General features: G+C 34.7%; 1 protein-coding gene across 1 annotated transcript; it reads left to right on the top strand.

Moving 5' to 3' along the window:
• Positions 1-959: 959 nt before the first annotated feature.
• Positions 960-26,538, top strand: WDR11 (WD repeat domain 11; the record flags this gene model as incomplete). The annotated part of the gene is made up of 19 exons (XM_009702790.1): positions 960-1,048; positions 6,284-6,390; positions 8,543-8,618; positions 10,901-11,009; positions 11,331-11,455; positions 11,871-12,018; positions 12,876-12,982; positions 13,463-13,577; positions 15,327-15,498; positions 17,086-17,194; positions 17,994-18,056; positions 19,305-19,370; positions 20,148-20,319; positions 20,588-20,683; positions 22,037-22,202; positions 23,118-23,215; positions 24,202-24,347; positions 25,178-25,257; positions 26,381-26,538. Coding segments are annotated over 19 exons (2,202 nt in total), but the record flags the coding sequence as incomplete, so codon positions are not given.
• Positions 26,539-27,179: the final 641 nt, after the last annotated feature.

Genomic DNA, 27,179 nt, shown 5'->3' on the forward strand with positions numbered 1-27,179 from the left:
GAAGATGAATGTTATACAGGAGCTTACAAAGAGGATATCACTCCAGTAATGAAAAAGCCATAATAATGCATGTATGTGTGTGTGCTGTTCTTGTTAATACTTCTATTGTTATTGAGCTAAAAGTACCATCAATAGTTGTGCTCTGAAATCTAGGCAAGCTATCATTACATGATGTGATGCTACTAAAATGTAACTTTTGATTTTATGTAAGCTGTAACTGTTAAAACAGTTGAAATATAAAGATGAAGAAACTAATAGGTAGGTATAAAATCCATTTACAGCAAGGTCTGTAGCATTCTAGACCTAAGGTACCAGTATGACTCTTTAGGTATCCATTTTTGTATTTAATGAAGTTGATATGCATGTAAAGAAAAAGAGAAGAACAATTAAGTCTAATCAGTGTCTAATAGAAGATTGTAACTTTCACTGTTTCAGAAGGTTTTTAATCTAATTGAAGCTAATAGCTACTAAGTTATTGATTTGTAATTTTAAGATGATCATTATTTCAGGGTTGATAAAGCAGAATTGCTTTAACGATTTGGTAAAATCTACCCATCATTCTCCCTTGGGATTATTGGAAATACAGTTAATACTCTTCCTTGAGGCATTTACTCATCTCAAGTAATCAAAACAAAAAACCCCATTCCTTTCTCCTGCAACTGGCTATGTTGTGAAAATGCAAGAATGAACAGATTTTCTACAGGCTCTATAAATAGTTTCAGGAAAATGTTGTGATCCAAATGGATATCACTGGCTGCAGAAAACCTTGGAGGGTTTAATATTTGGGATTTAAGCACTAGAAATCAAAATACCTTTTCTAAAATTGTAAAATATAATAGTTAACAGGTATTTAGGAAAAAAAAGATGTATAGCTGTAAATCCTGCATTTTCACTGAAGTATGGAAGAGAAGAATAACATGGGTATATATATATATTTTTTTTTTTAAAAATCACTTTTTATAGGTACAAGTAATGGCTCTGTCCTGGTGTTTCATCTTACAAGTGGTCTCTTACACAAAGAATTAAGCATCCATTCCTGTGAAGTCAGGTAAGATTTTAATTTTAATTCCTACTATAATCGTTCTGGGAGACAAATGCTAAAACATCTATTGTTGTACCAGCAGTGTGAGTGTCTTACTTCATTGTTAATGATGCTCAAGAAAATTACCTGTTGAGTAGTCTACCCTAACAGTATTTTTGCTATGTATAAGCAGTAACACACTGTCAAAATTAAAGTGAAAATTACATTGAACTAAGTATTTGAATTGTATCTGTGCCTGCTGATATAGGATGCATGTCAACTAGTTCCAGTTTCTTTAGTGCATTGTAGTACAAAGAAGTCTTTTTACAACAAGAAACTTTGTTACAGTGTCTTATTTATATAACTGTTATGACTCACAGATTGTGTCCTTTGAAATAATTCTGTTTTGTACGGCAAGGTTTATTTACTTTGCCCCCTTGGGGCTGAGATTGCTGTTGAGACAGTTCTAGTCCTAACTGAAGTAAAAAATCATTTTATCGTTAAAACATTTCAAAGACCATATACAGGACTTAGTATTTATCCGTCCTAAGAAGGAACAGAAGAAGTTTTAAAGCTGTTATACTGTGTATTTTTGAGTACACAATGGCATAACTTTTTGGATAACAAATGGCAAAGATATTCAAGATGGTGGTTGCTGGATACATATTTCCAGACAGATTTAAGTGTGGAAAATAAAATACTTATTTTTAGTAGTAATGTTAGTAAAAATTTGTATCAGAGTTGTGGTGTGAAGCCTTCAGCAGGTTAAGGTCTTCATTTTACTGTTCATTCTATGAAAAGTTAAGAAAAGTGCATGTGACTGAGAATACATATCTCTAAGAGTTCTGTAACCTACTTTGAATCTACCACCAAATTATGTAAGTATATTTACATTTGTGGTGTGATTAGTCGGCACTGTAAGAATAGAGTTCCCCTTTCTGTCCTAAAGCATTTGCGTTTTGGGGTTTCATGCCATCACCTACTTACAACTTATTTTCATTTTATTTTCTGTTATGCAGCACAAGAGGATACTACTTTTTTCTTATTAAGGTGATTATAGAATTCAAAATGAAAACCACTACTACCATTTCACAAATTAAAAAAAAATAATTAAGATGGGGAAACAGGAGGAAATAAGCTTTTCAAAAAATATTTCTTTATCTTTTGTTTTGGCTTTGTGTATTATTGGAAGTTTTGTTAGTTTGGGCTTTTCACTTTGTAAAGATTTTGCAGCTTTTGAAAAACTTCAAGAACACATGATCTTTCTAGCAACTGTCCTTGCACGAGTGGTATTTTTAGAACAAAATTAAAATGACTGTGAATTTTATTTAACCGTAAGCTGTTATCTGGGTAGCTCTTTTGAATATTTGTTTTAATTTCTTCAATCCTGCTCTGAAAGGTCTGAGTGACTTTCTACATCATTTTTACAGGTTCGAGGGAATGCTTTAAGCAATGTAGAATACGACACAGGGATTTTTTTTTTAATTAATATTCAGGGAGTTCAACAGTCTGTCTTTCAGTGGGAATTCTTACTTTACCTCTAAAACGCAGATAGATTGGATAATGCCTCTGTTTCAGTTTTATCTGAAAATACACCTTCAGGGAACACCATTATTTTAGTATGTAATTGAGAATACCCTAAAATTGTAACTCAAAGCCAGCAGAATTTTCAGTGCTCTGTAATTTAAGAAGAGAAGGTAATAAAACTAAGGTCTTTGGAATGGCAACTGTCCTTTACATATCAAGCGTGCTAAAATAATGGCCACTGAGTTGTCTAGGGGCTAGCAATTATGACTTTTTTTTTTTTGAAGATTAGAGTGTTCTTTTGTAGAAACTACATACATAGTCACATGCTGATTTTTTTGGGGTTGTGTTTTTTTTTAAACTTTGCAATTTCTGTATTGTGATTAGGAAGAGGGACAATTGTCTTTCTGTCATCCATTTAAGATAGTTCATACTCATGAGTAACCTTCAATATTAATTTTATCTGTGATTATGACTTAGTTGTAAACAAATAGTGAAATAGCTATGTGAGTAAATATGTTTCCTTGGAGTTTAATTTAGTTTTTATAAGAAGACCGAGGCAAGAAGAAGGAGAAACGCTTCAGAGCACGTGAAGAGGAAAAGTCAGTCAGGCTACTGCTAGGAGCATAAGTGAGGGGGGAAAAAAAACGAAAGGGGACTATAGCATGTATGCTGGCTGAGAGAAGCTCTGAGCCGGAGGGCAGTCTGTCTTCCTTCAACATAGAGAGAAATGCAAACAGTTGTTGTCATAAAGAGAAACTAGAAGAACCATGAAATAGCTAAGTCTTATACCTGTTCTGTCTTCTAAGTGGAGCAATCTAAGCTATTGTGGTAAGATAGGAGATGATAATACATCTTCAATGCAAAGGAGAATATATTTGGGACATATAAATAAAATGCCTGCAGTGTAGCTTCCAGTTCAGTGAAAGTGGTGCATTTGCAATGCCTGTCGCTGCTACTTTTGCTTATTCTGATACATAGATAACTAAAGCAGTGCTTCTCATTCTTTTTCACTGAAGCTCAGCAAGTTCAAGGTTGCAACAGCTTTAATTTTTAAAATTAAAATCTCACTGACTGTAGCAAGAATGTGTGTGGCCTGCAGGCAAAACTTGAAAATTACTGCATTACATCCAAATTTTAGCAGTTGAATTTAAGCAGACTCCCCTTTGGGAAACTGCTTTGCAAACATTCATCACCTCTTTAAAAAAACTTTCCTCGTGTAGAGAAAGATGAATGAAAAATATCTACCAGTTCTGTCATACAAGTGTTGGTGTGCGAGATTTATTTCTGTGCATTAGTAAGTATGTGTTGCCTGACAAGCATAAGCAGTGTTGCGAATAAATCCTGTGAATTCAGAATTGAATTGTGAAGTCGCCATTGCAGGATGTACAATTATCTTAGTCGTACCATGTTCAGCACTTAATTGTAATTTCTTTTTCTTAACCTTTTGCTAACATTCACTTTTGGACATGTAGACCATACAAATACTTTTGAAGTACAAGGAAAATTCTTTTTAAATAGTAAAATTAGAGGCTGAGAGTATTTTCTGGTAATGTATATGATTGAGATTTTTAATACTTCTTAATTTATTTAAGATACAGTTTTATTTCCAATTTTACCTTTCTCTTTTTCTTATAATTCTTATAATTAATTTGAGTAGCAACTGTCTTGTCATAAAGTCACAACAATCCATTCCAAAGTAGGAAAGTCGTTTGTGTTTTTGTCCGCTTCAGTACACTCTATAATTTGTTTGCATTGGAAACATTAATCAAAACAGCTGAATCTTACCCTTGAAGTAACTGAGACAGGTTCAATGTATAGAATCCCTGAATTTCATATTTTAAAAGAGTGGATCCTGTCTGAGAAGTAGTTTAGAGCTGAATGGAACACTTAATTCTAGTAGACAAAGATGTCTTCTATGAGGAGATTTTGCAAATGGAGACATTTCAGTAGGGAAGGCATTACTTGTTTCCTTCGTTAAAACTTGAACCACTATCTTTAGATTTTCAATTTACATGTATGACAATAAAAAAAATTGCATTGTTTCAGGTGCAAGCAGTTAGCTAAGCTAAGGTTTCCTTCTGATCATGAGTGTCTTGGATTTCTGTAGATTTTTATGGGTGTTAACAGATGGCCAGCTGGCAGCAGAGAAAAAGGACTTATCCTGTTAAACCTGAGCTGATGAAAGAAGTGTAGAAAATGCCACAGGTCTTCGAATGAAAGCGGTGAATAACAATACATTAGGAGCATTCTGTGCTTTTTCCAAAAAACTTAGTAGAATAATAGATAAAAATTAGGTGTCAGTATTCATATTTCTTCGATTTCAGAAAGCTCCCTGTATTTACGACCCTTCAGAGACTTGCAATGGCGCACATTATTGCAATTGTAGATTTCTATTCAATCATTCCTGTAATGTTTCAATTAGTAATGGAATACTTCTAATTTTAATTGAAATTATTGCTTGAACTTTCACAGGTCCTGATCGGAAAAGGACCTACATTTTTAACTTTACTTGTGGACTTAGGAATAAAACTTCCCATTTTTTAAAAGCTTGAACTAAGAAAATGAAGATAAATATGCCTGTAACTTATATGTGCAAAATATTATGGGAGTGCTTTTTGCTTTCACCCATCTACATTGCATTTAGGAAGCTTCTACTTTATAAGAGTTGGATGTACTGACAGTAAATCATAAATACTGTTATTTATCTTTCTCATATTTCACATACATTGTTGCAAAACAGACCAGGATTTTAGAATCGATGTGTCAGAAGACTTGGATGTCTTGGAAATAGTTCTTAAGTAATCTGTGTTTGAAGGATTTGAGGAAAACCTAAATCCTTTTATCTGTGTTAAAATTAACTTGGGCATATGTATGTATTGGAACAGTCTCAATTTTCTTTTAGATTAGTTCCTCGATTTATTTCACAGATAATACACTGGACAATTTATGCTGGCACAAAGTGTGTGTGGGAAATGGGGACGGAGGACTATCTCGTTTTGGAACAGTACCACCTAGTGCTGCTTTCTGTCCTTTTGTGGACAGCCTGTGGTATATTTCAAGAATTTGCTTAGAATCCATATATGCTGACAATATACTGTATACAGTGTAACTTTACATCCTTGCAATATTTCAACGTAATTTGGTTTGTGGCTGCCTTAGCATGATCTATAAGGACAAAAATAACCAGGTTTTCAGTTCTTTTGTGATAGCCTTTGAAATCTGTTCAGGGCCTCTCTTTTTTTATCATCTTTGTTTCTCCTCTCTCTGGACTGAAAAAATCAAGTCTACCCACCCTGCTTTCCATACGAATATCTTTCTCTTTCTCTATGCTGGCAAATTAGAGTTACTTGACAGTTCTTTCCATCTGATAAACCACTGATTTAATCAGAGCAGTGCTTTTAGTCCACTGTAGTGCCAAGTATCTGTGAGGGATATTTGCAAAAGTTACCAGTGTTTCTAACTGAAATTTTTGTTTTAACCAAACAAGAACTAGTGTAGTATGAAAAGAAAGCTCTTCTTTCATTTAATTTGGTAATTTTATACTTCATAGTTGTAAATGCGTAGCTTCTTTTTATGCTTAAATATAGTGTTCCCATAAAGTGTAGAAAATTACTTCTGTGCTGTTTTCAAGTTGAAGAATGTGCATGAAAAAAATATTGTACTTCAGTCCAGGGTATTTTCTAGCCATTCAAATATTTTGGCTAATATGGTCCATGTACTCTTTTCTGATGACAGGGGAATTGAGTGGATAAGCTTGAGTGGGTTTATTTCCTTTGCCACATCAACACCTAACAATCTGGGGCTAGTGAGGAATGAGCTGCAGCTGGTGGACCTACCAACAGGTTAGTATTTCATGAGAAATCTATATGAGAGGCTGACAGATTTGCTGGGGAGTGACAAACCTAAGTTCTTACTACTTTTTTTTTTTTCCTTCTGTTGTCATGACAAAATAAAATAATAAAGAGTAGTTTTAACTGTCCTTGTGAAGCCATGTAATGTGTTCCATCTGGTGCTCCACAGACAGACTTGAAACAACACCTTTGCAAAGATGTCTGTGGCTTGGACTTACTAAAAGAATGAATATGTGTCAGCAGGAGATTTAGAAGCATTCACACAGCATGGGTGTTAGTGGTACATTTTGTTGACAAAATGCATGTATTTCCAAATGTGTTTTGTCACAGTCTACACCATTGTTTGATGTGCACCTGAAATAGTGTTGAACCATTTATTGTGGTTTGTATCAGCCACAGATAATTTTTCAAGACAGGCCAGGCACATGACCAGAATTTGAGTGTGTCTATGAATGTAAAATGGGTCTTTTAATAGTAAAATCTGGTCCTTTTATAAAGAAGTGGAAGGGCTAAAAAATAAATAATTTCGTAGAAGATACTGTTGATAGTAAAACTAACAGGTTATATGTGTTTTTCAACTATTCTGGCCTTGTAATGGATAACAAATGTATTTGTGATTGAACTCAATATTTGCATAATACTAGGAGGTATAATTTGGGAGATTAGGTGGCCTAGAATAGGAAGCACTTCAATAATTTTAAGTTATTTTTGAATGTGAAAACCTGGAGCCATTTAATTTCTAATTGAAAAGCCTTGTAATGCATGGCTAATTCTGAATTGCTTTATGTAGCATAAAGTGAGTTTATTTTTTTTTTAAGCTTATGGAAAAGACTCAATTTTTGTATCTCCAGGATGCTGCACAAAGAGGCTATTCTTTTAACATGACAGTATTGTAATTTTTTTCTATATAATATCTTTTATTCATTTGTTTAAAATCAAAACAAAAAAAAGGTAGTTTGTAAAATTAATCTCATGTAAAATGGGATTTTGATTTTTCACTAAGCTTGTAAATCAGTATTGAAACATTTATAAATATAAGTGATCAATGATTCAGTATTTCTTCAGGCAACCAAGTTTCAAGTAAATGTGAGTACCTGAGACCTTAGCATATGGTTTGCTTAAAAAAATGTTATGTTTCTTCTTTTGAAGCTTACAAGAAAGGCATAATTACTTAACTGTTTGATTGTTGGTTTGTCCATTACTAATTAGCCCAACTTTCTAATTAGGGCTAGGAAAACTGTCCTGACTTGTACTTACTTCATGAACATTTTGGTGAAACTCTCATTTAAGTTTCTGAACAAAAACAAGGAGGGAAATTCCTAAGGCGTTTCATGACTAATGAAGAAAATAGAGCTGGAAGGTTTCCTGTAGCCTGGCCTCTGACATGAAAGCTCTAACTAGCATTATTGATAACTAGATTTATTCACATAATTGGCATAAGATAAGTAATTTAGCTATGAACAGCTACAGGAGTGGCTAAAGTTTGAAAAATTGAATTTTCTTTGAAAACTAAGGAGAATGAAACTTGCATAGGAGATGCTGTGATACCTTGGTGTTTGTAGATCGTTCTTTATTTTAGTGATATGTGTAATGCCTTTAATTCTGCAATGCTTTGTACAGATGGGTGAAAATTTTGTTGGGGATGAGATAATAAGTTCTTTGGATTTATTCTTTGGAATAGAGAGAATGGTTCTGCTAAGAGTAGAATGAGTTAGTACTTTACAATGGAAATTACTTTCAGACTTAGTTTATGGCAGAGTTAATTTCTCTTACAAAACTAGGACTTGAATTTCTTCCTTGGGGAGCTGAGAAGTGTATCTCATCGTCTTTGAATGGAAGATAATGACTCTTTGAACTCTGTATTTGTGTAATGCTCATGGTGCATCAGTTTCAGTAGTTGTGCTCGGGAAGTGAGTCAGTTATATTAGACGATAGAGTTTACATTATATTTAGTCCTTTGAAATGCAGTAGAACTTTGACAATGACAAGAGTAATGTAAGATACAGCAAGTTACTTGGAGATATTCTAGTTTAGTTTGTAAACTATTTCTGTTTACAAACAGAATAGTTTATAAACTGTTTCTAGATTTATATTTAGTTTAGTAACTATGTCTGTTTTCCCCCATGTTGTTTTTGTCTTCCAGGCAGGAGCATCGCATTTCGTGGGGAGCGAGGCAATGACGAGCCAGCTATTGAAATGATAAAGGTGTCTCATTTGAAGTAAGTAGATTAGCCTTTTGAAGTTTATAAATTTTACTGTACTGCATGAAGATCCTCATGACTTCATAGAAATAATACAAATTCCAGGAAAAAACACTCCAGAGAGAATAGAAAAATGTGCAACAGCATCAAGAGAAAAATACTTCAGAATATTAGTTCAAAGTGCAGAAGCTGTGAATGTTTCTGTGGTTGACTTTGTAACTTCAGGATCCAATCACATTGCAAGATCAGTTCTTAATATTGTAGTTCTTTTAAGAATTGTGTTCAGTGTATGGACATTTTGATAATATTAGGGAGAATCGAAGTGCTGAACAATTTTTGTCAACTTTGATTATGTTATGAGTTAATTCCTTTTTCTATCACTTAAGCTTTACTTAAAACTAGGAGACTGGCGTTAAAGGTGGGATGATTTTTCACGTTTGTTAATTTTTCTAAGTATTTATTTCACACCTTTACAATAATTGTCTACTGGAAAACCAGATGTGAGGTATAGTTGTTTGAGAAGTCAACTGATAAACGACCAGATTGTTTACCATCAAATCCTGCTTAGTTTGAGATCAGGCCTGTGACAGGAGGTCCTGGTCTTTACAGTATCAAAAATAATGACAGTAGTACTCTGTGAGATTACTTTACTTTGCTGTGTAAATTAATTTAAAGTAGTGTTGAATTTAATAAGGCATTGTACCTAAATTTTAGAAGGGTTTTTTTTTGTTTACAGTGGAGGAAGGAATTAATGTTCTCTAGCTTGCATAGGAATATTTACAGAAGTATGTATGTGTTCCAGAGAATTTGGAAGAGTTCAACCATGTAATGATCTTACCAATACATTAAAAATTAAGAACAACCATGGACTTAGATGAAGAGACTAGAATGTTAAGTGAGAACAAGAATCATAGAATCGTTTAAGTTGGAAAAGACCTTTAGGGTCCTCAAGTGCAACCATTAACCTCGCACTGCCAAGTCCAGCACTAAACCATGTCCCTAAGCACCACATCTACATGTCTTTTAAATGCCTCCAGGGATGGTGACTCCACCACCTCCCTGAGTGGAGAAATTCTTCCTAATATCCAATCTAAACCTGCCCTGGCAGAACTTGAGACCATTTCCTCTTGTCCTATCACTTGTTACCAGGGAGAAGAGACCAATCCCCCACTTTGCTACAACCTCCTTTCAGATAGTTGTAGAGGGTGATAAGGTCTCCCCTCAGCCTCCTTTTCTCCAGGCTAAACAACCCCAGCTCCCTCAGCCACTCTTCATAACACTTGTGCTCTAGGCCCTTCACCAGCTTCACTGGACTTCACTTCTCAGGACACACTCCAGCACTTCAATGCCTTTCTTGTCATGAACGGCCTAAAACTGAACACAGTATTTGAGGAGCAGCCTCACCAGTGCCAAGCACAGGGGAACAATCACTTCCTTAGTCCTGCTGGCCACACTATTCCCGATACAAGCCAGGATGCCGTTGGCCTTCTTGGCCACCTGAGCACACTGCTGGCTCATGTTGAGCCGACTGTCGACCAACACCCCCAGGTCCTTTTCCTCTAGACAGCTTTCCAGCCATTCTTCCCCAAGCCTGTAGTGTTGCATGGGGTTGTTGTGACCCAAAAGAAAGGATAGTTCGTTTGAATTGAGACCAATGCAGTTGTGAAGAGTGCATATAGCTGCAGAGCCTCTCTGTATTTTCAAGATAAATGTGAAAAGTGGTAGATTGAAGGTGTTTTACTCATCTAACTCCACAGAAGAAAATTCTGAAGATATGACTGACAAATGGTTTAGTGTAAGAGGATTTTATGTTCATTTATCAGTGGATTAGGGAAGTGGCATGTGTCTGGAGTAGAGAAAAAAAAACCTGTCCATCCTACAGTCTTGGTGTGTCTCTCTGATATCTTGTGCAGTGATCAACTCGGGCTAAATATGGCTAAATTAGAGGTGCTGCTGCTTTCTCTGAGTCACTTCCCGTGTCTCCTTTACAGTAATCGAGCAGTACCACCTGGCAGAAATTTCTAATTCTTTTAGCTTTGAAGGAGGACTGTTTTTCAGAAAAAAGAGCCAAATTAATTTACTCTGCTGCTTCTGTGTTTTTGAGGGTTTCCAGAGTTCCAATATGAACAACACTTGTGAAGCAAAATGCTCAAATTAAAATGGAATAATGGAATGATTGCTTTTGATACAGTAAATTCTAATTTGTTTTAGGCAGTATCGACTTGTGAAGCAAACTGCTCAAATTAAAATGGAATAATGAAATGATTGCTTTTGATATAGTAAATTCTAATTTGTTTTAGGCAGTATCTAGCTGTAGTATTTAAAGACAAACCACTGGAGATCTGGGATGTCAGAACATGCACTCTGCTCAGAGAAATGTCTAAAAACTTCCCTACAGCAACTGCTTTGGTAAGGAATAAAATCTATTACTTACTGTTTATTAAAGGTAATATGTTGAGATTGTATAAAAATATATGTACAACTTTGCAGCAAAGTGTTCCTGTATCTGTATGTCCTGATTTTGGCTGGGATAGAGTTTTCATCTGTCATCAAATAGGGCCAAGAAAGAAGGAGGTACTAGTGGAAAAATCTGGTCTACCACTTGGGTTGTGGAGGGAGGTATCCTAGAAAACAGTCTTTATTGAAATAATTGTAATTAACAGAAAAATCCCCAGTAAATTCTGGGAGTAAACATTTGTCTTTTCCGATTTCCTGGACAATTTTTCACAGGAGTGGTCACCTTCTCATAATTTAAAAAGCCTGAGGAAGAAGCAGTTAGCAGCCCGTGAGGCCATGGCCCGGCAGACGGTTGCATCAGATACTGAAGTCAGCAGTGTAGAATCTTCTGTGATCAGGTATTATTCTGATGCTGTTCTGCATCAGTTTTTGTTTTTCCACCATGTGCCGTTGTTCTATAGAACAGAATATTTTGGAACTGATTCTTGAGTAGATACCATGCAAAGCAACTTGATGGACCTCCCTTTAGCTTGTAGATGTGGAACTTTGATTTACTGCTGAACGAGAGAAACAGCGTACCTGTTTCTCTAAGTTGTGTCTGTAGCAGTCCGTTAGTTACCTGGTTCTTGGAGTAAAACTCTTATTTGCCCCTGAACATTTCCACAAGTGTATACATGAGTTAACTGTTGCTTCTGGATAAATTGTTTTGAAGGGTATATGTATTTTTTATTGTGCATTAGTTAGGGAGAATTTACTTTGCAATGCTAGTGTCAAGAAAGAAATACTTGTGTCTCATTGCATTCGCTTTTAAAGCTTGTTACAGGAAGCCGAAAGTAAATCGGAGCTGAGCCAGAACATTTCTGCCAGAGAGCACTTTGTGTTTACAGGTGCTGATGGGCAGGTTTATCATCTCACAGTAGAAGGCAACTCAGTAAAAGACAGTGCAAGAGTTCCTCCTGATGTGAGTTCCAATTTTCTATATCATTGATGCTTTCATTTTTTTCTTAGCTATGATTGCCAGAAAAAAAAAGCAGGGATATGCATTTTAGTGGCAAGTAGTCATTAAAGCAGTAGTTTGAAATATGAAATTAAAATTCCAACTTCAAAGACCGTAGAAATTCTGTTTTCACAATCTTAGTTTTTCTATTGAAAATGCTGTTGAAATAAATGATATTTTTTTTTTTTTTGCAAGTCGGAATCTTCATAGTCCCTGACTTGGTTTCTGAATAAATTACATATTTTAAGAATTTTAGTAAGGCATATACAAAAAGCTTGAATAACAAAAAGAATGTTATTGAAGCATGACTATGCTCTGTTAATGGATTTTATCTTACATCATCAGGAGGACTTGAGTGGGCCAGAGCACTGTGTTGTGAGTTTTAAGTTTGGGTTTTTTTCCCACTTAGTCTGAAGAACAGTCTTTCTTTTTTTATTTGTTCTTGAAGGCTTTGATAAATTGAATTTACAAATAGGAATTCTTTTATTTTTGTTTCCTACTTTAGTATTTGCTAGTATTGTGATTAATGACATCTGTCATGTTGGTGTTTCCTTGCAACAAGAGACAGAGAAGTGATTTCCATTGCTTTAAATCCAAAATTTCTTACAAGGAAATGTCTTTTGAACCATCTCGAAGGAAATATGACTGACTTGATAAATGCTTATATGCAATAGAATTGTTTCTGTTTTAACTGAGCAGAATTTGGCTTATCAAACCATATAATATTTTTTTAAATGAAATATTAATGTTGAAATATTTGTTCCTATGTTTGGCTCTATTAAACACGAGATTTTTTTTTTCTTCTGCTTAAACATTTCTAGGGAAGTATGGGTAGCATTACATGTATTGCCTGGAAGGGGGATATCCTCGTTCTTGGAGATGTTGATGGAAACTTAAACTTCTGGGATTTGAAAGCTAGAGTATCCAGGTATGAATGCAAATTAAGTCTGACCATCATGAGATAATGAGCGTTAGAATGTTTTTTTCCCCTCCCATATTTTTGTTCTTCGTTGTAGGACATCATCTGTGGTGTTTGAGGGGAAAAATGCAAGCATTTTGAAACAAAATTTCAGAAAGTGCCTGCTGTGTTACAGTTCTCTACATTTCATCTTTTGTGTTTTCAGATAGAGTAACATTTTATCAAAATTTTTAAGATAAATATCTATCTTATGTTAAATCTGCAATGGCTTCTGAGAAAACGTTAAGTATTGTGGTATTTATTTCAAGCATTTAATCTTCTTAGTTTTCATAATTTGGATAGCCATTTGTGTGTGCATATATAGGTAAATAGATTGTTCTCCTCAATCTATACAATATCAGCATCTGCAATGTTCATGGAGAGGATTTAACTAGCCACTATATTAAATATAGAATGATTGGTACTAATTTTGTGCTCTGCTTTTCTTAGGGGAATTCCTACACACCGAAGCTGGGTGAAAAAGATACGTTTTGCCCCAGGGAAAGGAAATCAAAAACTTCTTGCAATGTACAATGATGGAGCAGAAATTTGGGATTCAAAAGAGGTAAGTGTCATTGGTTTCATATGCGCTTCTTTGCAAAATACACATATTACTTCTGAAAATCAGGACGAGTCAGGGATTAAGTTTTACTTAGTCATGATTTCTTACTGACAGTTATATGATGAAGTTGTATGGCTTTTCTCAGAAGACTTTTTAGTTCCTATAAAGCATTTTTAAGCTGTCATTAATGAAACGTACCTTTCACTCATAAAGCTGACAACGTCTCTGACATATTCTTTGTCATTGTCTTGTAATGTTTTTGAGGCAGACATTGAAAATTTAATGGGAAGTCCTCAGTCTTTGGACAAGAGAGTATTTTCACTACAGATTTCTTAACTTCTGTGTATAGTCAAGAGTATATATTCTTCAGTGCATCAATTTAATTCATTAGGGAATACCAGAAGGCTAGACAGTTGTTAATTAACGTTGTCTAGCTTCTCATCTTCCTCAGAAATTCTGTAGTAACATTCAGAAATCTTCTGGGGTTTGCCTCATAGGTGTTTCAGGGGATTATAGCACCATGGGGAAGAAAAGATAATTGTACTGTTTTAGCTTAGCTCCCCAGAGTAAGTTCAGGTATGAGGGTATGAAACAGGAATTTTAATTTTTTTCTGTTCACTTTGTAATGAGCACCAGCTCCAAACTCAGACACTTTAATTTTGAGCAGTATGAAACTCTTTGTTGATGGTAAGAGTCGGAGAGCAGGTATGACCAACATCTGTGAATTACGTAGGCGGAGTAGAATATTATCCCATGAGTCTCTCCTTGAAGCACGTTTAAATAGTTTTGATGCTGTAGGATACTACTTCTGTAGCTCTTCCTTCTCTTTTTCTGGGGCAAGGGGAAGATTTTCCAAATGTAAGTATTTAAAATTAATTCACATTGTCAGCCAAAAATCTTTCAGAATATCTGTAGAAATATTTTACAGTCTCCATCCTATTATCCATATAATCCTCTCCTTAGAACTTCACCTTTGCCTACAACCAGTTATCCGGTATTTCCACATTTTTCTCTAATTCTCTCGCTGCTAAGAGTAATCATGCTCTAGAGCTGTTGTACCTTACATCTCTCTAACTCCATGCTTTGCTCTGAACAAGTGATTTGAAACAGCAGAATGTTGATTGCAGTGGAGGCTTTGTTAATATTTCCTTACATTAACAACTGTAGTGTTCTGTGATGCTACAGAAAGGTTACAAATTGTCTAACTACTGACCTGTGGTTAAAAGTGCGGTTTAGAAAGTTTTGTTTATCTGTTTTGTTTGTGGACAATAAATCATCCTATTACCATAATGTTATGTTAGTAGTATGTCTAAATGTATTTCTAGACGAGTTTGGTATTTATCAAGAAGGTATATGTTTACGAAAAGCATGAGTTAATTGACGAGAGCCTCACTTCTGCCTTGATGTATGTGTGTTAGGTCAGGGACTAGAATTAAAGAGGGAACATAAATTTCCACCAGTTTACCTTAGAAATTTTATGTCAGAAACAAATAACAAAAAGGCAGCTCTACAGCTGTGCTCTAGAGGATCTTTTCTCAGCTCTCAATTGGGAAAAAGTATTGTTTCAGGGCAGCCATGTGCCCTACTCCAAGGTTTCTAAATTCTCTACTCTCCCAAAAAGACAATCATTAAAATGATTTATGACTAACTTCACCTTTTATTGCAAATTTTGCGGTGTGCCTCATGGGCACGTGACAGAGTCTTAAACTGTGTGATGGAGAGCCTACTAAAAATAAAAAATAACTTTTCAAGGTACAAATGGTGAGCAGTTTAAGAAGTGGAAGAAACGTCAATTTCCGAATCCTGGATGTGGACTGGTGCACTTCAGACAAAGTGGTCTTGGCATCAGATGATGGGTGCATTAGAGTTCTAGACTTGTCCATGAGACCATCGTGTTTTAGAATGGACGAACAGGACTTAATAGGTATGTTGATTTCTTTTTTGCTATTGACTGCTAGATACGTCATTTCGAAAGTGGACCATAAAAATTTTCAGCACTTCTATTAGAACAGAGAATTGTCACATGTAGAGGATCAGGTGTCCCTATGGCAGTTTTCATAGATGCAGATAAAATTTTTAGGTTTTGGTTATATGTTCTGGGTTTTTTTTGGTACAAGTTTAATCTCATAAACAAACTGTACTTTTTGATATCTTAATTGGAATATAAATTATCAAAGTAATAGCTTTTTGTACAGATGTCTAGCAAGTTGACCTGAGAAGCATTGGTACATCAATTAGGTATCAGTGCCTACATCACTGATATTCATTATGTGATTTTGAAAGATTTGTTAATGTGTGAAAATATCTTTTCTGGTATTTCCAAGTATCAAAGGCAGTTTGTAGACTGATTCATTGCTTTTCAAAATAGATTTTTCCCACTGAACTCTAAAATAGCAATATTAGTCCTGTTTGACTTTTTTTTTGCCATATGTTTAAGAAGTAAATTTAAATATTTAAATAGTTAACTAAGCTACATTTTTCTGTTTTTTTTCTTACTAGTGTTCCAAATAACTGCTTTTTTTTTCATCTTTTTGGTCAATCCTGCTTTTACTCATGCAATTTCCTTAAAACATGTAGATTCTGACTAAGACATATGTAATAAACAAAATTGTGATGTGGGGAGCTGTGGTGTGGGATGTTTGAAGAAAGACATGATTTATCACAGCTATTTATACTATCAAATGAATGTTCTGTAATATTAAGCTATAAAAATTCATGTTCTGAAACCAACCACACTGAAATTAGGATATGCCAGGGTTAAGGTTGCCTGTGATTTAGCTGTCCTTCTGCCTTTACACTGTGATAATCTTTTAATTACAAAATCTCATTTACAAGATTCCTACATCATTCAGTGCATACGAAGTACAGGGAATTGCTGAATATTTAATAACGTAGCTGGTTGGTACTTGTTTCACTCCTAAGTCACTGGGTAGCATTTACTGCATACGATCCAAACCTTGTACTGAACACAGACTTACTGACTTTTAAATTTGTGTGACAGCAGTTAGTGCTATAATTTTCATCATATTTCTTTGCTAATATAGGCATATGTTAAACTTCACAACACCCTTTTCGGATGATGGGTATTGATCTTTGTATTATACTGTAGAAACAACAATTGCAAAGTAAAACTAGAACATGCATTATGCTGCGTTTTGATATAGCTATACTTATTTTCCAGCATGTCCTTGTAGTTTCAATAATCATCGTACACAGCTCTGCTTAATGCCAGTATGATGTATTCCAGGAGTTTATGGCTAAATTCAATATGGACTGTCCTGAAATTCTCATTTGCGCATGGTTGATAACCCTGTACCTTCTATAAAATGTTTTTCCTTGAAAGTAAAGATAAGCCTTTATCTGTACTAACCCACACTGTATATATGAAAAGACTGTGATTTGTGATTTTTCTTCTGGTGCTTGCAAACAAGGTGGTATCTTTTTATGGTTACTGAACACAGTATTACTGCACATTAGCCACTCAACAATGAATCTTTTCCTTTTGTTTCAGAACCTGCATGGTGCCCCTATCTGCTTGTTCCAAGGGCTTCATTAGCTTTAAAAGCATTCTTGTTGCATCAGCCATGGAATGAGAAATATTCTCTAGATATTATGAACACGTAAGAAGATATGTATATCTATATGGAAAATTATTTTTTTTTTAAATCCTACATCTTTTGTTAGTCTTTCTCTGCAAATGACTGTTAGATTTGTAAGCTTCCTCACTCTTTGAGACTGTCAAAAAGATAAGAGCTTCACTATTTATTACTAAAAGTAATAAACAGAGAAGGCTTTAAAGTCAAGTATTTTATTTCTTTTGACTTTCAGTAGCACTTGTGGGTTGAAAACTGTTGTCTGCTTTAGGGTATCTGCAATATTTTTATGTCATTTACAGGTTGTATTACTTCAGAGAACAACTGTGCATTCTCTATGTTCAAGAAGTTAATGTAAGAATAATCAGAGTTGGTTCCTAAAGTGCAATTGAAAGTGATAGCCTAACTGATAGTCTAATAGACCTGTCTTTACTTTTGGTGAGCCATGCTTCACATCATAGTAGGAGAACTTTTCTGTTTCCTTTATTGTGCTTGTGTACTCTTGGTGGCCACATAATAATGGGCTAGGCATTGTCATTTTCATTAATTTCAAGGTTAATGAATAAAAGAAAAGTGGGAAAAGAAAGATTGGTAGCACTGTTTCTGAGGCTGAGAAAGAGCAAAAACAATCTTTCATTACTGTTTTGGAACTAGTAACTAGAGAAAGAATCTTGCATGAATGGCTTAACATAAGAATATGGAAGATTGTTTCCATGTATGTTCTTGTGTTTTTCTGCTACCAGTGATACTCTTCCATTTCAGATAATTTTGTCATTTTGCTACTATAGGAAACCTTTTTCTTTCTTTTTTTCTTTTTTTTATCCAGTGATTATGCAGAGAATGAAAATATTAAAAACCTTCTTCAAGAGCAGTTGAATTCATTGTCCAAGTAAGAATTTTCCTATTAATATTTGAATAAGCTAGGGAATCCGAGAAGGCAAAAAACCTGAAATTTGTGGCGATTCACAACTTAATGAAGAAAGAATACTTTTTGCCTCTCTAAAGATAAGCTTGAGTAAGGACAGCTTTTATTTTAAAAACAGTTTATTTTTATGTAACTCTTAAAGGTGGTGCTTTATTCATTTTATTTAAGATTTTAAATTTTTATTTCTGTTTTTTCTAAATAAAAATAAACCATACTATAATACAATCTCAAAAATATTTTTTTTTAAATAAGCAAACTTATCTCAAACTAGTGTGTTAAATACTGACTCAACAGTGAAAATGTACTGTTCTGAATGTATCAAGCGTGATGGAAGTCAGTATTGAATTTTTAACTGAATTATCATAGTAGTGGCTGACAACAAGAGTTTTAAAGGTACTGATTAGGGTTAGTATATGGTTTGTAACTGACCAGTGAGCTTTAGTAATTTTTTAGGCAGTATTTCTCAGTAATGTATGGTTCTTTGATGTTGGTCCAGACTCTGTTGGACACTGCTACTTAAATACTCCAAGGTTTGTTAAGATATTTAAGCTCTGAGGAAAAAAAGACAATTCTAAAAATCTTTTATTGAAGATAAAATTCCAGAGTAACATTCATGCACATTGCTCTGCTTACACAGAGAACAGATTTTGACATTCCATTTAAACTATGAAAAATCATATTTAAAGCTAGTAGAGAGAAGTTTTTCCATTTTCCTTTTGTCCTTTCATTTAGTAGGATGGAAAAGATAACTTAGTATATTTTTATCCAGTCTGAAACATATGTAGAAAACCTAAATTCATGCATGTGGATCTTTTATGCTATGGCACTACGTAGTTGCAAAATTATTTGTAATTGAATTAATCTTGTAATTTGTAGAATCACCGCAGGCTGTTTTATAGCTTTGTATACACCCCTGTGGTTGTTCCCTTTATTACAAGAATAAGGGGTTCCTGATAGACTCACTATTTGTATTTAAACTGGTAGAGTGACTGAACTCCTCGAGATCAATTATACTTCAAATTATGTATACTTCCTGTTGTAATTGTTCTGATGATGCATTTTTTCAGTTCAGAAAAGACATTGTGTATTTTCGGTTTTGATTTTTTTTAATTAGTAGGTGATATATCCTATTTGTGTTCAGAACCAACAACAACAAAAAAAAAAAACTTGCACAGCATTTCACAGATTATTTATGGCATTCTCTTTTTGCAGTGACATAAAGAAACTTTTACTTGATCCGGATTTTACTCTCTTGCAAAGATGTCTCCTAGTTGCCAGGTAGTAGAGATTCAGATAACTATAACAAATGTTTCCTAATAAAATCTTGATCCTATTAGTGCATATGAATGTGCTTAAGTTGAAGTACTCAACTAATTCTCCCTTGACTCAGTGCAATTCCTAAACTGCTGTTACTAATGTATTAGCATGTTTTCGAAACTGACAATGGAAATGTTACCTTTCTGAAATACTTAGTTTTATTTGCTTACTGGATGCAGAGAACTTCCTTCAGTCTTGGCGGTACTTTCATAAATGCGGTTCTGCTAACTACATTACATTTAGTTGTACAATGCCCAAAAATGTAATTCAGAGCTTCACAATGCACAATAGTTTATGTGCAAACAGGAGAAGACATGTTTTTTATTTCAAATGTAATTGTTCTGTGTTGTTATTCTGCCTAAACTGTAGCTAATTTTAGTCTATCTATATTCAGAAATGTTTTTCAAACTTAGTAACTTTCTTGTAGTTGGAAGAGGATATTAGTCATTAAGTGTAAAATAACAATAAAATATCAATTTGCACATATTTATATGCTGAACATTCACTGAGTTTAATTGCTGTTGTACCAGTCTTCTGGCCAGCCGCTTACTTATCTAGCTTGCTGAAGGTCGTTCCTTAATATTTTCTTGTAGTTTGTCCCATTGATAATGCAAAGTACTTGTGGTGCCCACAAGAATTAATGATCTTTATAAAAAAGATATTTTAAATGTATAATATTTCTAAGTGGCATATGAAAAAATACAGACATATTTCATGGCCTGATTTGTATCTTCTCAGACTGTATGGAGATGAATCTGAACTGCATTTCTGGACTATTGCTGCCCACTATTTGCACAGCTTATCCCAGGAAAAGCCTGCAAAACCAGCAGACACAGCTGTCCTTCAAGAACAGTTGCTTAATCCCTTGGATATATGCTATGACATACTTTGTGAAAATTATTACTTCCAGGTATTTCAAGGAGTTCAAAAATACATTTAATAAGAATGTCATCAGCACAATTAATGCTCAGCATTGTAACCTTCTTATGATCTTACAGCTTTTCACTTACACATATTTCACTTTTATAGTGACATACCGCTCCAGATTAAATCACTCCCTATTATTTAATAATAGGGGGTGTTCCAAAAACTCTCAAAATGCTTCCAGATCTTTTAAATGCTTGTTTTTATTTCTCATGGTAGTCTTACATTTAAAATATTTCTCCTTCTTCGTGCAGAAATTCCAACTTGAAAGGGTAAATCTCCAGGAAGTGAAGAGATCAACATATGATCATACCAGGAAATGTGCTGATCAACTTCTCCTCTTGGGCCAGGTTTGTGGGTAATATTTGATTTTTTTATTCTTATCTCCTGTCCATTTTATATACTTATCCTATTCAAGTAAAGTTTTGTCTAACTTATATGTATTGTTTCATACTCTTATTCACCCAGTGCATAGTTTTTGCTGTCTTAATGTGTTATTACACTGCAGAGTCTGTCTAATGACATGGTATATGGTAATGTTTGGTGTTACCTGCTTCAGACTATTTCATTTTTGTGGGAACTGTGTGAAAATTTTTCTTTCCATCTTGTGACTAGGAAAGAGAAATTACATTTTGAATTTCCCAGAAACAACTAAAACTTAACATCTTTGGGATAACTCGGTCTGCACTTAGTACTCTCATTTTAGGTAACAAAGGATGTACCTAAGCTTTTGGCATCTGTACTGAGCAGTAAGACACTGTACAGAGCTGCTCACTGGGACCTTGATAAGAATATTGTTGCATTTGTGTGGTATATATCATGAGCTGTTCCCTAATAATGCAGTTGTGCTGCATCCATTTCCAGAAATAGCTTTGGTATTACTGGTTTGAACTTAAATGGTGTCTATGCCACTTTGCATTTCAGCATATCAACAAATGTTACCAGTAAAAGATGCCAGAAATATTTAGTCTGTAGATAGTCTGTTTAAAATACCAGTTTCTTGAAACTTTAAAATGCCAGTTTATTAAATCACTGGACTGGATTTTAATATGTATTTAATGTGGCTTTTCATTATTTCTGTAATTACCTAAGCCATCGGCTTGACGGACCTCACCAAACTGACCTCTCTAGAAGTTAGGCACCTCCTTTTAGTAACAGGCAGAGGTGACATGCCTGCAGTGATTCATTCAGTTTGGAGACAGGTGTCTGCAGCCAGGGTAATGAGCCCCACTGATGAGGTGCTGAGCTGTCGCTAACATTTTAAATGGATGAATTCTACCTTTTTTTTAAAATACTAGGTATTGAATCAGTCCTTGAGATCCTGGCTGGTTTCTGCATCTTGACAATTTTATTTCTTCTCTGCCTATTTTAAATGCTTCTCTTCCTTTTATAACTCTACAAAAGTTTATGTAAACAACGAATTAAATATTCTGAATTAAATTTTTCTTTGGCCTCTTCTAGAAATATTAGTCCGTGATTAAACTTTATATTCATGATGAATTTTTAAATGCTACCCTTACTATGGGTGCCTTATTGAAATAGAATCTTAATTATTACTCTGCAGGTAGATATTTTTGTAATGTGTTTTAGAATAACTTTCATTGTTACTTGTTCCATGTCTTAAAAAGGGTAAAAATGTAAAGACTTTTAAACAAAAGTGAATATGTTGTGGTCAAAGTTGTATTTTTTTTGTTTCTTGCCAGACTGACAGAGCAGTGCAACTATTGTTAGAAACAAGTTCAGAGAATGCACATTATTACTGCGATTCACTCAAAGCTTGCTTGGTCACAACTGTTACCTCATCAGGACCATCTCAAAGTACCATTAAACTGGTAGCAACCAACATGATAGCTAATGGAAAGCTCGCAGGTAAAATGTGACTTGAATTTTCTGTTTACTTGTAAACTAGTAGTTCTGGTCATTATCAAGGCTGCTAATGGAGACAGGAGAGGAGGAAGTCCTGTTGTAACAGGTCTTATGTGTTGCATATGTTACAGTTTGCACTACCTAAAGTGGTTAACACAAAAATGATCAGTAACTCAGTTATGAAGTTCAACTGGTTTTGATTAATTTTCATTGGAAAATGTATTTCTGGAGTAATCCTCTTAGCAATTGTTTGCATGAAAAAAGGCTGAGCACATAAAACTATGCATATTCCACTTTCCTAATAAAAGAATTAATTAAAAATTGGTCTCTCATTACTGAAGTTGAAATACAGATTTCGTTTCCTTTCCAGTTCAGAACTTGTTTCAAAAAGTATGTTTTCTTACATGTACAGGTTAATTTTACTTAATGCAAGAGATGTTCACCATATGATGATTGACTGAAACATTCAAAAATATGCAGAGAAAGTACAAATGTCTGTACTTTCCTGGAAAAAATACTTTCTACTCTGTGGACAATGAACACTTCACTGTTAATAATTACACTATGGACAACATTAAATTAAAATAAAGGATTACTAAGAAATCTGTTTATTTTATTGACAAAGGTCATTATCTCTTTATGATGAGAAATCCAGTGAACTCCTTGTCATTTGTATTCAGGACAAAGATAAATGAGAGCGTTGTGAGGTCCTTCTAAGCTCTGTAGCCCAGGAAAAGGATATGATAACTGACACCCAGGTTGTATGGAGAGCCAGGTGGTAGAAATTAGGGTTTTTCAACCTTCATATGCTAAGAAGGAGATAGAGATCCTTTTTCTGGGGATGAGTGATCTGCTCAAACTTACATAACAACTCTTTTTTCCCTTAACTTATCATATAGTGTGGTTTTTATTTTCCAGAGGGTGTACAGTTACTGTGTCTGATCGATAAAGCTGCTGATGCCTGTCGTTACTTGCAAACTTATGGCGAATGGAATCGCGCAGCATGGCTTGCAAAGGTGTGTAATGTCTCAATTTTCAGTTTGCTAACATAAATGACCTACTTACTATACGTAGGTATGAAGGCTGATGAGGGTGCTAAAGTTTTTCAGAGTTAAAAAACTGAAACATCAATTTGAAATATCATCATCAGTGTGCTTTTCCATGTGTTAAGCTCTAACAAGCCAATCCATTCAATCAGTGTTGACAGGATCTTCTTCAGCCTTTTGACTACAGAGATCTGCCCTGGTTGTCCAAATGACAGGATTTGAGGCCTAAAAATGGTTGGAGTACTCAATTTTCTAATTTTTGAGCAGTGATTTGTGAAGTTGCATATGGCTGCAGCAGTACAGAGTTGATAATAAATTACAAAAAAAACACTCCTGGAAGTGGATAAGTAATTAGGCAGTGACTTTGTACTGAGCTCCATGTAGCATGTGTGCTAATTCTAAAGTTAGCACCAACTGCATAAATTTGCATCAACTTCTGTTTTGGTATGCAAACGTAATTGCAGTAAAAGTACCTAGACATAGCATTAATTCTCCAAATTATAATGGACAGGAGTCAGTTTTCAGTGTCTCTAAGTAAAGATTCTGTTGTGTTTCCTGCAGAAAGTATGGAAAAAGTTGTACTCAGATTTTCAAAATGAGTGAATCCTGCTCTTAAGAAAAATAAAGATGGATTGTCCTTAAGTCTTCAGTAAAGGATAAAGATTTCTAACTTCTTGATTCTTGGGGGTTTAGAACAGCCTTGTGGTAAAAATAATGTTAATCACTTGTAAACCTGGAATGATTCAAGTGGAATTTTTTTTTTACCTATATATTTCTAGTTTTCCTGTATATTGTGTTAATTCAAGGGATAAGTGTACTTTTCATAATAAGACCGGTAATTTCAGATGCTTTTACTTCTGCCCAAAGTGTTTCTCTGAAAAAAATGAAACAGAAGCAGAATGCTGTCTTTTGCTAGCTGCTGAGAATTCATAACTGGCTTTCTCATCTCTTAAAAGGTTCGTTTGAACTCCGAGGAGTGTGCTGATGTGTTAAAGCGTTGGGTAGATCACCTTTGCTCTCCACAAGTCAACCAGAAGTCCAAAGCTATTCTTGTCCTCTTGTCACTTGGATGCTTTGCAAAAGTTGCAGAAATGTTGCACAGGTAAAGGTGAATCAGCACAATCTGTATTTTGTCCTGTCCAAAATTGTTATCTAAGCATTTGTGAATCAGAAGTCAAGGGGGGGAGAGGGGATCTGCAGTTTGATTTCTGACATTTGTTTGTATTTTGGCATGATTTTCTTTAATTAACCTCAGCAGTGCATCATTTCTGTATGCTGGAACTGATGGGTTTTTTGCAATTTCAGGAAATATACTGGCATTTAAATTTACTGGAGGCTTTAAGATTACTAGCACCCGTTGAACAAGCAGACAATTTATAGTAGCTACAATTATTTCTGAATAAGTTGAGCCTTGATCTTTCAAAAATTTTGCATCAAATGTCAGTTCCTTGAGTGCAAGGAGGAAGGGGAGATGTAAAAAGCTTGGAGAGAGGGCAGTGCCAGACTAACAGGTGCAAAAGGAGCACGAGGCAGTACGTGGGAACAATATGACCTGTTCCTACATCCTGGGAGCAGGGTAGCAGCACTTGCTGCCATGAGGAAAGCACTCAGCACTGTGATGATATAGCGAATGCTCAAGGCCTACGAAGCATGAAGGTGCAGAGAGCAAGGTGGAGCAACATTGGAAACTGAGAGCAGTGTGTTACGTGGGAGTGTGAATATGTGCCGTAGTGGCAGCTGAATGGTGATACTGTTTAACCTTGGTGATGGTCAGAAGCCTTGTTCTGCCCTCAGTGCAGAAGAGATTTACCACTCCAGACCTAGGTGCAAAGTTTTAGAAAGCCTCTGTGCAAGTGTTCTGATGCGATGTCCTGAAATACTTCTCTGTTTTGTGTCCTAACAAATTATTCTCTTTTTTTTTCCTTTTAACAGTATGAGGTACTTCGATAGAGCAGCTTTATTTGTTGAAGCTTGTCTGAAGTACAGGGCGTTTGAAGTTAATGATGATACAAATATCCTTTTTCTGAAATCCTGTTTTTGTGTCTGTGTACGCATACACAGTGAGTATGCATGAGCCAATGTTAGGTGAACTGGTCTGCATGGGAATAGGAGTTCCTGTTTTTACATATGCAGTGAGTATGCATGAGTCAATGTTAGGTGAACTAGTCTGCATGGGAATAGGAGTTCCTGTTTTTATTTTCCAGGTTGTGTAGTTTGAAGAGTATGAGGAAGCAAGTGAAAAGGAGTCATCAGCATAAATCCATAACATTACCTCCTCCTGATGCTCTGTCAGGCCTGTGGCACTGGAAAACAAACTAAAAGTGAAAAAAATAAACAGGAGAGAAAAAAACAGATTATAAAATGTTCTTTGCAGAACTTGGAAATTATTACTGCAACCTGTATAGTGAAATCAGTGGTTCAGTTATCTTTTAAACACGTATCTCAGGAAAAACAAATCCCTTCCTTGAACTCTTATATACACCAACACACAGTTTTAGTGATTGAAGTCCTTTATGAAGGAGTCAGTTCTGAAGTCAGTGAAAACAAAAGAAAATTAAAGGTCAAGATCAGATGAGCTGAAAATGTAGTAAATATTTTAAAAGCTGTCCAAAGTATTGCTCAATACAGTCTGCACATCTAACCTGGTGTTCTGGAAACTCTGAACAGTTACTCTAACTTTTGTATTATATGCAGTAAATAATAATGCATATGTAAATAATACCTGATTGTGTTTTATGGCGTCATCACTGATGTCAGCCTGTAAATAAAAAAAGCCACAAATAAGTCATGTAGATCTAATTAACAAATAAATCTTGTAGTATGACCTTTCAGTTAATTTCTTTTGCAAGTTATGACATGGTATTATGGTAAGTACTTATGCGTATCTGAAGTATATCTGGTTTAGTTTATAGCACTTGGCATATTGCCTGATAAATTATAATATTCAATAGTAGAATTTAAAACAACTTTTTTGTCTGTATTTGTGCTAAAAAATACTGGATTAGCACAATTGACAGCAATGTTCCTCATTTTCAGTTTGGGAGAGCTAAGGAGTGAGGGGAAAAGAAACAAAACAAACATTCTGAGTCTTTTCATTTTGCTATTAATTTGTGTTTTCCATAATGCTTCGTTTACATAAATTGATCCATGCTGTATATGCAGATTATGCCAGAAGCTTGAAGCTCCTGGGCTTTAAACAGGGAGCTATTCTCTTTGCCTCAAAAGCAGGAGAAACTGGTAAAGAGTTACTGACTGAGCTCAAACAGCCTAAAGAGGAAGTGACACAAGAGTAAGAATTTTATGTTTCTGAGGAGATTTTGGTTGTCTGTCAGACTGAGATTCAACTATGTGAAAATACATTTTTCTCTTGAATCACTATAATAACTGATATGTGTGAGTTGAGCAAATATTGTTAAATGTGTGTGAAGGCAAGGTTAAGAACTGTTTTACGTTTATTTTTATGTTAAAGTTATCTTCATGTTCACAAGAGGGGAGAGAAGCCTATGATAAAACTATCAAAGAATATTTCCAACTTTTGCAACTATGGCAGAAATCAAATTTTAAAATGTGCTGAAAGAGACCTGTGTAAAATTCTACTCCATTTACTTCTAAAAATCAAATCTTTATACTTCTTCGCTACTGTTGTATTTATATGTGTAAATGATTCAGTCTGCAGTATAAAAATATAAATATATTTAAAGAATAAATATAGATCACAAAACACACAGTTCTTTCCTGGAACATTGTGTTTTCTCAATCCAATTTTTCTGTTCAAAATTACTGTTATTTTAAATCAGTTCACTGTATAGTCATTTTCATAACTGTCTGGAATAGAATCTTTAACAGGTTACTTGAAGTCTCCTAACATTCCAAAAATCCATGAAACGTCCTTTTTTTCATTTAAAGTATTGTTATATTTTGTGTTATACTTAAG

The sequence above is a fragment of the Cariama cristata genome, unplaced genomic scaffold, assembly GCF_000690535.1.
Source record: "Cariama cristata isolate BGI_N322 unplaced genomic scaffold, ASM69053v1 scaffold1786, whole genome shotgun sequence".
NCBI lineage: Eukaryota > Metazoa > Chordata > Aves > Cariamiformes > Cariamidae > Cariama > Cariama cristata.